We start from the raw sequence: 15,545 nt of genomic DNA on the forward strand, positions 1-15,545 counted from the left end.
TCTCTCTCTCGTCCTCTCTCTCCTCTCTCTCGTCCTCTCTCTCTCTCGTCCTCTCTCTCTCTCGTCCTCTCTCTCATCCTCTCTCTCTCTCGTCCTCTCTCATCCTCTCTCTCTCTCGTCCTCTCTCTCGTCCTTTCTCTCGTCCTTTCTCTCATCCTTTCCCTCTCCCTCCCTCTCTCTCCCTCTCGCCTGGGCTCTCGTCCTCTCTCTCATCCTCTCATCCTCTCATCCTCTCTCTCCTCTCTCTCCTCTCTCTCCTCTCTCTCTCGTCCTCTCTCTCATCCCCTCTCTCTCTCGTCCTCTCTCTCGTCCTCTCTCCCTCTCTCTCTCATCCTTTCCCTCTCCCTCTCACCCGCGCTCTCTCGTGCTCTCTCTAAAATAAAATCTTCTTAAAAATGGGGGGAAAATCAAAAGAAGAACGGTTTGTGGCATATGAAAATGATGTGAAATGCGAATCTCAGTGCCCATAGTGATGTGTGACCACCCGTCCCTTGTGCGGTGGCCACTTAGAAGCCTCCCTGCTGAGCGAAGCCTTCACCGCCGCGGCCAGGTGGCCCACAAAGCCAAACTATTTGTGGTCTGGCGCTCTACAGAGAGAGTCGGCCAAGCCCTGGCTTGTGCCATCATTCCCGGGAACTGGGAAAGAAAGGACACGGCCTTACTCATCCAGAAGAGGAGCGACATAGAAAGTCTCTGGTGCATGGTCAACACCTAGTGTGGGCTTGGAATTGTTGTACGTTTCTTTTAACTGGAGAGAAGCCAGAGATTATCTTCATGACCTGTTCCTTGGATACCTCTATTCAAGCAGTAGTAATGAAACCGCATGTTAGCTTCCTCTCCTGAAGACGGGAAATGGGGGGAAATTAGAAACTGTGTGTGTTAGGGGCGCCTGGGGGGCTCAGTCGGCTAAGCGTCTGACTCTTGATTTTCGGCTCAGTCATGATCTCGGGGTGGTGGGATTGAAACCCGCATCAGGAGCTTGCTTAAGACTCTCCCTCTGCCTCCGCCATCCCCCCCCCCACAGCCGCCCACACGCGTGCCTGAGCTCTCGCTCTTACAAAAGCAGACTATGTGTTAGTATGCTAGGGCAGCTTAAACAACAAAGTTATTCTCTCACGTTTCTGGAGGGTGGAAGTCCCAGATCACCAATCAGGTTCCTGGAGAGCGTTCTCGTCCTGGCTTGCAGACGGCTGCCTTCTCACTGCCTTCACATGGTAGACAGAGAAAGCTCTCTGGCATCTCCCTTTTTATGAGGACACCAGCCCTATAGGACTCGGATGTCACCCTTATGACCTCACTTAACCTTTATTACACAGGCCTGGTCTCCAAATACAGACACATTGGAGGTTAGAGCTTCAACATATGAATTTCGGGGTGGACACAAACATTCATAACATACCATGTCCTAGGTGATACCCGGACTCAAATATCTATCTATTAAGCAACCAATTCAATGTATAGGGTTAATCATTTGAAGTTTCTCTTGGATGGATGGATGGATGGGCAGGGTGGGTGGATGGATGGGTAGGGAGGTGGATGAGTGGGTAGATGGATAGATGGGTGGGTGGGTGGGTGGGTAGATAGATGGATAGATGGGTGGGTGGATGGATGCTGTAGAACATGGTCTCCTAGGGCACGTTTAGGGAACTAATCATCTGGCTCTTTGTAGGCCCCCCAGCCTCCTGCCACCATCATTCAACAGCTACCTCAGCAGCCCCTCATCACACAGATTCCCCCTCTCCAGGCCTTCCCCACTCAAAGAGCAGGAAGTATTAAGGAAGGTAAGTGTTCCATATTAATACTGTTATGGGTTTATAAAATTCTCTACCGAAACAAAAAATATATTTTTTAAAGATTTTATTTATTTATTTGACAGAGAGAGACACAGTGAGAGAGGGAACACAAGCAGGAGGAGTGGGAGGGGGAAAAGCAGGCCTCCCGCCGAGCGGGGAGCCCGATGTGGGGCTCGATCCCAGGACCCTGGGACCATGACCTGAGCCGAAGGCAGACGCTTAACGACTGAGCCACCCAGGCGCCCCATCCAAACAAATTCTGACCTGATCAAATATTTGAAGGTAAAAATAGGAACTCTCAGAAGTACCCTAACAACCATCCTGGAGAGCTCGTGAGCATTTTATAAATTGCAGTATCATAGATTGTATTCCCCATACTGTGCCGTTTGCTCTGTGACTCACTCCGTAGCTGGTAAACCCAATCTCTCCCCTTCACCCACTTTCCCCAACACCCCCCCGCCCCACCAGCAACCGTCAGACCGTTCTCTGCATCTGTAGGTCTGATTCTGCTTTTTGTTCATTTATTCGTTTTTTCCATTCTTTGGGCTTTAGTATGAAGTTGAACGCGTGGGATCTGGGGCCCCCTGCCCCCGGGGATGGAAGGAGCATGGAGCACCGTCACCCCCCTCCCCCCACCCAGTCAGTGCTGCTCTTTCTCTTTTAGCACGACTTCCCAAACTAGATGCCGGGATGATCTCCTACAGAAATCATCCTGACATCCTACTCAGACCACCCTTCTGGAATTATCTTCTATTACCTCGCAATAAGCCCCTTCCAATTCCTTCAGAACAGACCCTTGAAGCTCCCTCAGCGTTTGCCTCCTGGCAGATGTTTTCATTTCCCCTTGTTCTTAAATACCAGCGTTGCTGGATATTCAGATCTACATTGGTATTGGTTTTCTCTCCACGCTTCCTGAGGACCCTTGTGACTATGTTGGGCCCACCCAGATAATCCAGGATAATCTCCCCACCTCAAGATTCTTTTTCAAAAATTAATTAATTAGGGCGCCTGGGTGGCTCAGTTGGTTAAGCGACTGCCTTCGGCTCAGGTCCTGATCCTGGAGTCTCGGGATCGAGTCCCGCATCGGGCTCCCTGCTCGGCGGGGAGCCTGCTTCTGCCTCTGACGCTCCTCCCTCTCATGTGCTCTCTCTTTCTCATTCTCTCTGTCTCAAATAAATAAATAAATAAAATCTTTAAAAAAAAATTAATTAATTAAAAAAATCGTGGTAAGGGTGCCTGGGTGGCACAGTCAGTGAAGGGTCCGACTCTTGGTTTCAGCTCAGGTTGTGATCTCAGGGTGGTTTGATCAAGCCCCGCGTCGGGCTCCGTGCTCAGTGGGGAGTCTGCTTGGGATTCTCTCTGCCTCTCCCTCTGCCCCCACCCCCCTGCATGTGTGCTCTCTCCACCCCCCTCAAATAAATACATAAATCTTAAAAATAAATTGTGGTTAGAAAACCCAAAATTTACCGTCTTAAACATGTTCAAGTAGTGTTAACTGGATCCATGTTGTTGTGCAACAGATCTTTAGAACTTTCCATCTTGCAAAACTGAAACTGTGTGTCCAGGTCCCCCTCCTACCAGCCCCCAGCACCCACCATCCTATTCTCTCTGAAGTTGATGACTTAAGTACCTCCTATGAGAGGAATCATACAGTATTTGTCCCTCTGTGACTGGCTTATTTCGTGTGGAATAATGAACGTCTTCGAGGTTCATCATATGGTGGCAGGTGGCAGATTTTCTGGCCTTTTTAAGGCTGAATAATACTCCCCGGGATGGATGGACCACGTTCTTTTATCCCTTTGTTTGTTGATGCATACATGGGTTGCTTTCATCCAAAACTTTTTTTTTAAGATCCTATTTCTTTGAGAGAGAATGAAAGACCAAGAGAGAGCATGAGTGGGGGGCAGAAGGAGAGGGAGAAGCAGACTCCCCGCCAACGGGGAGCCCGACACAGGGCTCCATCCCAGGACCCTGGGATCATGACCTGAGCCGAAGGCAGACGCTTAACGACTGAGCCACCCAGGCGCCCCTCCATCCAAGACTCTTAATCACATCTGCAACATCCCTTTCACCATATAACAAAACACAACTCACAGGGTCCAGGGATTAGGGTATGTACATGCTAGGGGTCCATCATTCAGCTGCCCACACTATTCAATCATATTATTATCCCATAAATTCTGGGCCCATTCTCTTGGAGCTGTGGAGCCACCACACGGTCTCATCTTCTAGGGAATGGACACGTACGTTTCTGTGGGGCCTATGCCTAGGGATGAGATGTTTGGGTCAGGAAATACTGCCAGTTTTCCAAAGTGGTAGTGATGTGGGATCATCAAGCCCACAGTCAAAGAATTCTTGAGACGTCTCTGGTGCAAAAGGTGTTTTTATTAAAGCCCGGGGACAGGACCCGTGGGCAGAAGGAGCTGCACTGGGATTGTGAGGAGCGACTGATTATATACTTTTTGAGTAGTGGGGGTTAGGGACAGCGTAAGTCTCTAAGGAACCTGGAAGCGAGGCTTTCAGGACCTTGAGGGGCTAGCTGCTGTGAAGATAAGGTTCCTTTTCAACATGAAGGCACTAAGGCAGTTCCTTGAGGAAGGTTACACTCTGCACGTCTCTGGAATCTATCAGTGGGCTGCAAGCTGTAAGGAGATCGAACTGCAGCTACATTTCTCTTCCTTTGTTTCTCTCGTCAGTAGTATCTGTCGACACTCCACAGGAGTGAACAAGAATTGCTTGCAGCAAGTCACCAACCCTCGGTGTCCTTAGACTGTTTCATCTTTGCCAATCTGGTGGGCATGGCAGCTCATTCCAATTCTAATTTGCATGTCACCTTTTCATATATTTATTGGCTGTTTGAATACCCTTTTTGTGACGTGCCCTTTCAAGTATTTTGCCCATTTTTCTTCCAGGTCATCTGCCTCTCTCATTGGTTTCTAGGAATTCCTCGTGTATTCTAACATGGGTCCTTTTTGATACACATACTGCAAATCGCTCTCTTTGTGGTGTCTCCGGATGAACACAAGTTCTTAATTTTTAATAAAGCTCTGTTTTCCAGGCTTTTTCCTTTATGGGTTCGTGCCTTTTCTGTCCTGTGTAAGAAGCCTTTAGCCACTCAAGGTCATGAAGATGTTCTACGATTTGGTTGACTTCTCACATTGAGATTTACGACCCACCTGGAACATTTTGTGAGCTATGAGTTAGGGACTGGTGTTATCTTGATATCGGTTTGGCCCTGTGCCACTTATTGAAGACCCCCTTTCCCCACAACACCGACGTGTGCCCCTTATCCTGAGGCAGTTACACAGGCCCCACATGGGTCTCCTCAAGGGTCTTTGCCCAGAACAGGGCTGCCAGACTCAGCCTCTCCATGTTCTTGTCTTGTGGGGATAAGAGTTCCCACAGCTGTATTGCTGTGGGAATCTGGCTCTGTGCCCCCCACCACCCCATTGCTCTCAGACCTGGGACAAAATCTTTTAATCAAGGGTCTCTAGAGAAACAGAGCCAACAGGACATGTCTAGAGAGAAAGATGTATTTTAAGGGATTGGCCAATGTGATTATGGAGGCTTGGGTAGCCCAGAATCTGCAAGGAGGGCTGGCTGGAGACAAAGAGCCGATTCCGGTGGGAAGGTTGCTGCCTACTCAGCTCCTGGACACCCCTGCAGGAGCCCCTGCCCAAGCCTCCAGGCTCCCCTTTTTTGGTTGGGAGTGTGAGTGGTTTTAGGGACCTGCCTGCCCTTGGTGAGGCTGACAGAGCCTCGGGGCTGCCTGATTTCCAGGGCCTCGAGACTGTGGGAAGAACTCATGTTTACCTCTCACACTGACAAAAACATGTTTCCTAGTATCCAGAGTTGGTGAAGAGCTTGGTTTCCTGGTTTCAGAGATGAAATTCCTAGTAAAGTACCACAGGCCTGGGGGCTTAAAGTAACGGAAATGTACTTTCTCTGTCTGGAGGCCGGAATTCTGAAATCCAGGTGTCACATGGCCAGGCTCCCTCCAGAGGCTCCCAGGGATGGTCCTTCGTGTCTGGGTCCAGCGGTGGCTCCAGGTGGTCCTGGCTTGTGGCCGCGTGGGTCCCATCTCTGCCCCATCCCCATGTGGCCTCTCCTCTGCGGTCTCAAACCTCCCTTTGCCTCTCTTATAAAAACACTTGTCTTCTTGAGGCACCTGGGTGGCTCAGTTGTTATGCGTCTGCCTTCGGCTCACGTCATGGTCCCAGGGTCCTGGGATCGAGTCCTGCATGGGGCTCCCCGCTCAGCGGGAAGCCTGCTTCTCCCTCTCCCACTCCCCCTGCTTGTGTTCCGTCTCTTGCTCTCTCTCTCTGTCAAATAAATAAATAATCTTAAAAAAAAAAAACCTTTTAAAAAAACAAAACACTTGTCTTGGATATAGGGCCTACCTGGATAATCCAGGATGATCTCATCTCAAGATTCTTAATTATGTCTGCAAAGACTTTCTAAGTAAGATCACATTCAGAGGTCCTGGGGATTAGGATGTGGACACGCTTTCGGGGGCCCCCATGTAGCAGGAGTGAGAAGGGCTGCAGCCTCTCGGGAGCCCAGTGGGCACCCCCAACAACACTTCAAAGCACACACATCCTCCAACCCAGAAGTTCTGCACCTCAGAACACATCCCCATTTCCTGTGCACATAGGGCCTCTTGCTTGTGGAGCCCTGAGTGTGTCTTCGGCGGCGATGCTCTAAAGCTTTGTCCTCAGGAGAGGCCTGATGATCAGCGTGTGGTCTGAGTGATGGAACCTCTCCTTTCAGACATGGTGGAGATGATGCTGATGCAGAACGCACAGATGCACCAGATCATTATGCAAAACTTGATGCTCAAAGCCCTGCCCTCATCAGCGTTTTTGCCCTCCGGGGGATCACAGGCCGCCCCCCTGCATCCCACCCCTCAGGTAGGCTCAGCTGGGGACAGGCACGGAGGTAAAGGAGGCCACCCAAATAAAAACCAGAGGACCTGGGTGGCTTTTCTTCTGGAAGTCCGTGCATCTGTGTAACTCTGAAAAGCACATTTCTGACTCCTGGGTCTGTGATCTGCTTGTGAAGCCCCCTGGCACTCCCCATTCCCACCTAGATGAGGAATGAGTTATGCAATCTGGGGCCCAGAAAGCTGCTTCCTAGAGCCAAATGAACTCTGCTGGAGCCTGGCCCTCCCTTCCTTCCTTCCCTCCCTCCCTCCTTCCCGCCCCCGCCCCCCGCCCCGCCCCATTGAAATAGGCTGGTGGGTGTGCTGTGCTGAGGACCTGCAGCGGGCTCCCCTTGTCCTCCTGCAAGCCAGAGGCAGAAGCAGCCCTCCGTGCATCACCACCACCACTACGCGCCCCCAGGTCCCCTGCAGGCCATCCCAGCACCTGGCTCCCTGGCTGGTTACTGCACGTGGCCCACGGTGGTCTCGGCCACCGCCCTCCCACCTGCCTCCAGCTTCCTGCCAGCCCTGCACAACTTGGCTGGCCTGTCGTCAGCAGCCCTTAGCCCGTAAGTCAAGGCCAGCTTCCTGGTCTGTGGGTGGGAATCCCTAGGAACTGGGTTGTACCTCTTCACCCCTACTGACAAGCCAGTGGACCCATCTTTATCCGGTCCGAGGCTGTAGCAGGGAATTTGGAAAGGCCCTCCCATCTTCCCCAGGGAGGCAGGTGGGTCCTTGGCAGTATTAGCCCCTGGAGGTCCCGGTCTGAGAATGGGCCCCAGGCCAACCTCCCGGGGAAGCTGCTTGGGCTTCTGGGGACCCGCACCTGAGCCCTGGCTGCACGGCTCACCCTTAGTGTGGTGTCTGCGTGCTAAGCCAGGGCAGTAACCGCCCGCATATCCCAGCTTTCCCAGGGTGGCATCTGATGGCGTCCAGCCCACACAGGCTCCGGGCTTGTGAGCCTCCACATGTGGACTCTGGTGAGCGGCAGAGTCCTGGGGACTCGGGGCATCGGGTGTGGTCGGGGAGGCCCGGCAGAAGACTGCAGCCTTGTCCCTGGATGCAGGACCGCGAGTCAAGAGGGAATACAGGGTCTCGTCAGGAAAGATGGCCCAGGAGCCGTAAGAGAAAAGATGGGTGGAATTAGCTGCTTACACCATAAACAAAGTCAAATATGACGATAACTGGGAGCTCTGCCTGCCACGTGGGGGGCAAGAGTGAGGGTTCCTGCTAAGTGAACGGAGCAAGGCAAGCGGCCCGCTGGGCTCTCCCGTGGAAAGGAGCCTTCAGGTGTGGAGAGGTGTCCTTGCTGGTCTGCACAGCTTTCTCCTAGAAGGGAGACACTCGAGGTTGAACGTGGTTCCTTCTGAAGGGGGCTGAGGAAAGGGAGCTTTCTCTGTGTGTTTGTTCTTCTTGGTTCTGTCAGGGCTTCTGACGTGAACGTCACCTTTACTCTTTCTTCACTTTTCGTGACCTTTTTCTTCTCGGTGGAATCATGTTCCCTTGCTGTTTTACTTATTTTAAAGATTTATTCATTTACTTACTTGAGAGCGTGCGCAAGAGCGGGGGGAGGGGCAGAGGGAGAAGCAGGCTCCCCACTGAGCAGGGGACTTGATCCCACAACCCTGAGGTCATGACCTGAGCCAAAGGCAGACCCTTAACCGACTGAGCCACCCAGGCGCCCCATCCCTTGCTGTTTTAACGTGATTTTCATGTAAATGTCATTTTTAAGTGCTGCCCATTTTCATCAGCCCCTTTTGGGTAAACCCTCTCGTGCCCTAAGTTCCACACTAGCAAGAGCCCAGTCCTCCTCACTGCTTCCTTGGACCCTGCAGGCTCGCCGGAACGCTGGCCCGGGCAGCAGGTGGGAGCAGGTGGCTAAGGAAGTGCCACCCAGCTCAGCGCCCTCGGGCTGGACCCCTGCTCAGAGAGCCTCCAAGGCAGGAGAGCGGCAGGGGCGCACACGGCGGGCCTGGCACGTGCTCTTCTGAAATGCAATGAAAGCTCTGACTCGATTTCTTATTTTCACATTGACATTTTCTAACGTGGTTTTCCTGTTTGGTTTTATTTCTCAACATAATTGTTAGTTCAATACAGGGAATAAATTTGGCGGAAGTTGGTTATCTTGGGATGGCCTAATAAATTGGAAAAACTGTTTTGTCTGTGTCCTGAGTAAGGAAAACCCAGGTTTTCTCTGCGAATCTCCTTTACTCGCACACAGAACAGACCCTTCTATCACTTCTAGTCGCTAATCCTGACATCAGCTGGGTGTCCTGCAGCCTCACTCAGTTCTGACACCGTTCACCCATGTAAAGACTCAGTCCCACGAGACTCCCCCGTGCCAGCTGCGAATTCAGGTTGTCCCCTGTGCTTCTGACCTACTGGGTCAGGGAGCAGAGGTTCCCATGACCCCCTTTTCGGGTTTGATTAGTTTGTTAGAGCGGCTCACAGAACTCAGGCAACCCTTACTGACATTAACCAGTCTATTTAAGGGGGTGATAAGGGGTGGAGTGGGTCTGGGAGGGTCGCGAGCACAGGAACTTCTGTCCCGTGGGGTGCATCACCCTCACCGTGTGGACGTGTGCACCCCCCTGGAAGCTCTCTGAACCCCGTGCTGTTGGGATTTATGGGGGCTTCCTCACGTACGCCTGAGGTAGATTAACTGCATTTCTGAATACACCCAGGAGTGTAGAGGGCCAAGGAACCCAAGGGACCCCTGGAGCAGGAGGAGGGACCAACCCTGGCAGAGGCTGGGTTTGCAGAAGCTCTGGAACCGGGGCATGGTAGCCAGGTCGGGGCGGACAGAAGTGACAGGTGGAATCAAATAGCCAAGGCAGAGCTCCATGGCTGGGTGGGAAGGACTTTTCTTAGATTTAGGTCAGACGGACACTGGCTGACGTGCTCTGTTGTGTTCAATGTATGTAAGAAGCCCTCTGAATCCATAAAAAAGAAAAATCGATAGAAAAATGAGCATGAGGGACACCTGGGTGGCTCAGTCGGTTACATGGCCAGCTTTTGATTTTGGCTCAGGGCATGATCTCAGGGTGATGAGGCTGAGGCCATGTCATCCGTTGTTGGTTGGGCTCCTTGCTCAGTGGGGAGTCGGCTTGGGATTCTCTCCCTCTCTCTCTGTTCCTCCACCCCCAATAAATCTTAAAAAATAAAAAAGGAAAATGAGCATAAGACAAGCAGTTACAGTGGAGGGGATGCAATGGTGATGAGAAATGCAGGACAGCCTCAGTGGATACGTGATCAAGGGAGGGGTCAGGGTGCATGGGGGTTGGGGTCTGGATCCCAGGGTCACTGCTATGGGCTACAGGGGGGGACAAGTAATCAGGTCCTTTGGAAGCACTATGCATTGCCTGATAAAGCTGGATACCCCACCCCTAGCCCCCCAGCCATTCTGCTCTGAGGCCCATACCCAGGGAGAACTCTGCCTGTGCCCCCGACATGACCAAAGAGGCATGGGGGATGTCCGAAATTCCTGCTGACAGGCGTAGCAGGTCTCGGGATCCCTTCAGTCTCTTAAAAAGAACTGCAGAGCCAAGAGCTTTGCAGGGTCACCTTTGGTCTTTGCTGAGACTTTCTGCCGAGAACGCGCTTCGCTGTAAGCAGGCATGCACACCCAAGGCTTCAGGAGTGCCACAAGCCCAATTCTGTGTCCCCGAGGGCCTGGGAAAGTCCAGGCTGACGATAAATCCAGTGGGAAATGCATTTTCCTGTCTTTCAAGTGGACTCATGGGAGAAACCAGATTCTCAGAATTGTAGTATCCCTGCTTTTAGGACCACAAAGAGTCTCTGAGAGGCTGCGTTTCATTGCCGTGACCTCTTCAGAGCTCCCTGGCAGAATTCGGGGTGCTGCCGACACCACTGCCAGCACCTGGGAGGCCTGGGGTCGGCTCAGCGCGTGTGGCCCGCTCCCGTGATGCCCCGGGCCCAGAAACAGCTTGGGTAAGTCTCTGTGATGCCTCCTGCGTTTACTTCAGCATCAGAAGAAAAGGCAGGAATCACTGACGGGAAAGAGGATGGGATGCGGCAGTTGGAGCTCAGGGCGCCTCCTGCAGCCAGGAGACGTAGCTCAGCGGGTGGACAGGGGGACCCAGGGTTCTAGGACTCCAGCCACGGGAAAGAGGACTTAGGTAGGGTCCACAAGCAAACCCCTGACCAGGGGCTGTGCCTGCCTCGGGAGCTGGGACGGGCAGGAGATGTCCGCTGTGGGTCACCTGGCTGAGGCTGTCCTGGGCCTTGCAGCCAGCTAAGGGCCAGCCTCGTCCCTCCCTCATAAAGGCACCAAGCGAAGGTTCCAGGTCACAGTGCTCTTGAGGGTAGGTGGAGACTGAAGCCAACGGTGTTCCCGTAGGAAGGAGGAACCCTGGGCTGCCTGTTCTATTCTCCGGAGCAGGCTGCGGAGGCAGGAGAGACAAATGCTCTGGCCGCAGGCAGAACCCCAAGGGATGAAGGTCCTGTGCTCCAACTCTGCATCCTAAGAGCTTAGAACTACTTTATCTGCAATACTGAAAATACGTCTGCTAGGTTCTAAATGAAGAAAGGAATGCACATTTCTTTTATACTTTCACAAAACAGTCGGGTTCCACTTGTGTAATTTTGCCCCCGAGTCTGTCACTCCTGTGGCCCCACAGGGCAGCAGTGACCAGCAGGGCCCTCAGTCTGGTGGAGTCCTTGGTCCTCAGGGCCTGAAAGGGAGGGTCTATCTGCTGTTCACATGGTGTCTCTGTGCTCTGGAGAATTCCTCGGGTGCCACCCGGCTGCTGGGCCTCCAGCAGCATCAGAAGAGGCCTCTGCTCAGAGGCTGGAGCCTGGTCCCGGTGCGCCGGCTCAGCTCCTCGAGAACCTGCTTCTCCTTCTGGTACATCTGAAAGAAAGGAGTGGAAACCAACTTGGACGGCCCAGGGGTGTCCTCTGGGGGAAGCCCTTCCCCAGAGCCCATGTCCATGGCTGCGGCATGAGGATCCTCAGCCGTGTGGCCTCCCAAAGCCAAAGCGCAGCACCTGGTTCTGCTCACCTTCACTCAGCACTGTGCACTTGGAATGTGGACATGCTGCCTATGAGGTGAAGGGTGGGACCAGCAGAGGACTGGGGTCCAGGGGCCCAAGGAGTGGTCTTGGGTAAAAGAAGAGGAGACCCTGTCTGGGGCTGTAGGAGAACAGGCCAGACACGTCAGCTGGGCCAAGGGTCCGTGGGAGGGGGATGAGTGAGGACAGCCCCTCCTGGGGGAAAGAGTGGTCAGTGCCTGGGGAAGGTGGATGGGGAAGCCCTGGGAGGGCTCGGGTCCCTGCTGGAGGTGACATCATGGGCTTTCTCCGAGATGCTGCCAGAGGGGGGTGAGGGGGCCACAGCAGGGTCAGCCTCTCACTTGGACAGGAAGCTGAGCCACGGTGTCCCTGGTGGGGATCCAGCCTGAGATGGGCTGGGTGTGAGGACAACTATATCAAGGACTTTTTTGTTAATTGAAAAAAAAAATTTATGCCTTCCAGAGAGCCTGATTATTTGATTACAAATATAATTTGAGTTTATTAAATATAATATGGTGCATATACCAACATATATGCTTATAAATGGGGTAAATATTGTCACTTCTCAGGGAAGCAAACAGCTAAATAACTTTAGCCTGTAGGTCTCTATCAGATGCTTGCATGTTCCGAATCCCGTTCCCACCTGATAAATATCATCACAATTTCTCTTGTAAAGATTTTTTGACTTTAAGCCATTAGAATTTTATAGAATTTATAGAATCCAGGCTCTCTGCTCAGCCCTTCCTTTCAACAGCGAGTAAGTAATACAGTTAGTAGCCTTTGGGGAGCCCGATATTTTAAACAATGTTAGTCTTTTGTTTTGTTTTGTTTTTATAAAGCAGGTGTTTATAAAATCCTTAATTTACTGCTTTCCCCCCAACCCCCCCATTTTGGTTTTTGTACTCAACTGCAGGGACAGCTCAGGCAGCCCTGGTTCCTGGGCACCTGGCGCATGGGGCACTGCACCCTCTGTGCTGGAGGCCCGGAGGACAGCTCCTACCTCCTGCCACTCCGCCTCTGTGCTGTGTGTGAAGCCCAGCAGGTGACAGAGCCCATGGGTGGCAGTCACCTGTCAGAACAATTAAAAAGCTATTTCAGGCACTGATCATGACCAATCCCTGGGCCAGGGGTTGGGGAGTATTGGGGGGGAGGAGGAGGAGGAGGAGGGAAGGCAGGGAGAAGTCAGCCCATGCATGGTGGGAGGTTAGGAACCTAGGGATAGGTGGAGTGTACCTGGGGCTGAAAAGGTGCCTACATGCAGTTGGGGGCGAGGAGGAGAAGGTCCCAGGCCTGGTGGGCTGGCCCTCCACTGCAGGTAATGGCATCTCTGGGAGGTGGAGGTTGAAGCAGAGATGCACAACAGCCCCACAGGGGTGCACCGCTGCTGGCCACAGAGATCCCAGAGCTAAAGCCCATGCTGAGCAATCCTGTCCTTGCCAGGGCTCCTGCCACACTCAAGAAGAAAGCACAGCCTCCTCCTCCCAGAAAGTCCCACCAAGGAAGCAGGACCTGTTGCCTGCTCATCATGGCTCTCCCTGGGAAGCTCTGCTTCAAGTCACAAAGCACCAGGATCCCCTAAAGATAGTTCAGGGTGTGGCTGTTTAGTCAAAGGAAAACACTTCAATAGAATCCACAGGAAAGTTAAGATACAATCGCTTTTCGGAACACCCCTCCCCCTTTTCTTCTGCCGTCAAGTTGAGGAGAGACACATCTGGAAGGTCCTGGAGGCTACAGTTGTAAGGAGTCTATTCAGCAGATCTGAGTTAGCTAAACACAGCTTGCTGAGCTACAGGGTAAAAGCTAAAAACAAGGCGCTCCTGGGAACTCCTGACCTGTTTCCTGTCCTCTACCCTCACCCGACAGTGCTGGGGGCAAGCAGGCCCATGGCCTAGGCTCGCTCGCTCTCTGTGGGATGATGGAGTGTCCTTGGTGTCCCTGCTTGTAGGTCTCCCTCCCCTGATAACCCTGGTCCTTCATGTGAGACAGTGGAGGCAGACGTCCCATCCATGGCCCTCTTTTCAGGGCCTGTTTGTTTCAGCATCTCACTCACAGTAAGGATGTCATAGTAGTCCTCATCTCCTTTGCACTGCTGGAAGATATACTCCACTCCTAGGAAAATGTCACCCAAATTGTAGTCATCTTGAAAATCAGGCTGGGGAAGTTCCCCTGCTTTTATATTCTGGAAATGAGGAAATACAGATTTGGAGAACATGACCTCAGGAACTAACCTGACGGCAGGCCTACAGATTTCATTCTGGAAGATCCCTACTCAGTAGTCCCAGGGCAGGTGAGGGGTGGGGGGACGACGGCGGAGCCACTCTTTACAGATGACCTAAGACAAACGAGCTGCTTTCCTCTGTCTCTTTCACCTTTTTAGTGCATGATCACACAGATCTACATTGGTACGATTTTATATTTCTGTTCTTTCTGTTATTTTGTCCTAAACAGTCTTCCACATTTTCCCACATAAAACAAAAGAAACAACCAGTCCGTTCATCTGAGGGCTGTTCACACTAAGCTTGTCCTGCAGACGGATATTTAGGGTATTAACATGTTTCCTATTAGAAAAAAATACCAAGTGAATATTTAAGACCTTTATACTATAACATCTTCCTTCCTTAGCGGTGACACAAATGGATTACACAGTACACGCATGTTTCTGGTGCTCTTCAAGTGTACCGCCAAAGTGCTTTCCAAAAGGGTCCTTCCCATTTATGCTGTTACTAGCAGTGTGGGAAGCCTCGAATGAGCCATGTGCATCGTGGAGGGGGTAACCTCATCACTATCTTAAAGTTGTCCAAAATAGTTTTCAGTGTTATTTTTCATTTTCAGTGAAAAAATTCAGTGTTACTTAAAAATTTCAACCATACATATTTGTTATTGAATCACACTTAAAATTCCAGAAGCAGGGGTGCCTGGGTGGCTCAGTGGGTGGAGCATGTGACTCTTGATCTTGGGGTTGTGAGTTTGAGCCCACGGTGGGTGTAGAGATGACTTAAAAATAAATAAAAAATCTTAAAAAAAATTGCAGAGGCACTCTACTTCTCTTTTAACTCACTGACAGCATTACGAGGGCTGGGGGACCCAGCTACCTTTTCTCCTTGGGCGATGCGTATTGGTCAAAAGGGGTTGTTCCTGCTGTACTCTACTTATGTGTGTATTTTAAAGTTTTCAAAATGAAACTTAAAAATCAGAATGTTTACACCAGCAGGTAGGCCAGACAAGAGAATACTTTTTACCTCATGAAATGGAAAGGAAAGCACATCAGTTGGGATGTTTTTCTCTCTGTAGATTCTATTGATGTGCTGAATATTCTTGTTGTCAACACAGATGATCCCCAGGTCGAATTTCTGCACCCCTAATATACTCCTCACAATCTCCATCTTCTTGCGAAGGGGCGCCCTCCTGATGGGCACAGCTCGCTGCAGATTTCTAAGCACCAAACTCATCTCAGGAAGAGCAACACGGCGCTTTAAAAATGTAGAAAAGAGCCTGCGGTCCAAGTTTAAGAGAAGAGAAATCAGTTGTAGAAAGTGGTAATATATTCTGTAAAAAACACATGCACACACATCAGATCGTTTTATTTGGTGAAATTCACTGAAAATGTCAGGGGAATTTATATTTTACCGTAAGGAAGGTATAAAATTGAGGGGATATAACACATGGTCATGGAGTCAGGCCGACCACCACAGGTAAAAGTGGGAAATTAAGGCCTATAGCGAGGAAGGGGCCATCGGCGGGGGGGGGGGGGGGGGGGGGGGGGGGGGGGGGGGGGGGGGGGGGGGGGACGCGATGACA

General features: G+C 51.6%; 2 protein-coding genes across 10 annotated transcripts in view; one reads left to right on the forward strand and one right to left on the reverse strand.

Moving 5' to 3' along the window:
* The window catches only part of CUNH21orf58 (chromosome unknown C21orf58 homolog), a 10,673-nt gene extending 3,734 nt beyond the window's left edge, over window positions 1-6,939 (forward strand). The window contains exons 5-7 of the mRNA XM_035029964.1: window positions 1,670-1,781; window positions 6,564-6,703; window positions 6,883-6,939. Of these exons, the coding sequence (XP_034885855.1) occupies window positions 1,670-1,781; window positions 6,564-6,703; window positions 6,883-6,939 (309 nt within the window). The remainder of the gene's footprint in view (window positions 1-1,669; window positions 1,782-6,563; window positions 6,704-6,882) is intronic.
* A 3,737-nt stretch (window positions 6,940-10,676) lies between these two features.
* YBEY (ybeY metalloendoribonuclease) overlaps window positions 10,677-15,545 on the reverse strand; it is a 5,525-nt gene continuing 656 nt past the window's right edge. The window contains exons 1-6 of one of the 9 annotated variants that reach the window (XM_035030000.1): window positions 15,375-15,489; window positions 14,987-15,239; window positions 13,798-13,926; window positions 12,981-13,074; window positions 12,748-12,816; window positions 10,677-11,587 (exon numbers count right to left, since the gene is read on the reverse strand). In XM_035030000.1, coding sequence (XP_034885891.1) covers window positions 11,280-11,587; window positions 12,748-12,816; window positions 12,981-13,074; window positions 13,798-13,926; window positions 14,987-15,196 — 810 coding nt within the window. In that variant the 5' untranslated portion in view covers window positions 15,197-15,239; window positions 15,375-15,489 and the 3' untranslated portion in view covers window positions 10,677-11,279. Of the gene's footprint in view, window positions 12,817-12,980; window positions 13,075-13,797; window positions 13,927-14,986; window positions 15,240-15,374; window positions 15,490-15,545 lie in introns of those variants that run through there. The other 8 variants (XM_035030008.1, XM_035030005.1, XM_035030002.1 and 5 more) reach the window with 8 other exon arrangements.

The sequence above is a fragment of the Mirounga leonina genome, unplaced genomic scaffold (assembly GCF_011800145.1).
Source record: "Mirounga leonina isolate KUSES-001 unplaced genomic scaffold, KU_Mleo_1.0 Mir_353, whole genome shotgun sequence".
NCBI classification, from domain to species: Eukaryota; Metazoa; Chordata; class Mammalia; order Carnivora; family Phocidae; genus Mirounga; species Mirounga leonina.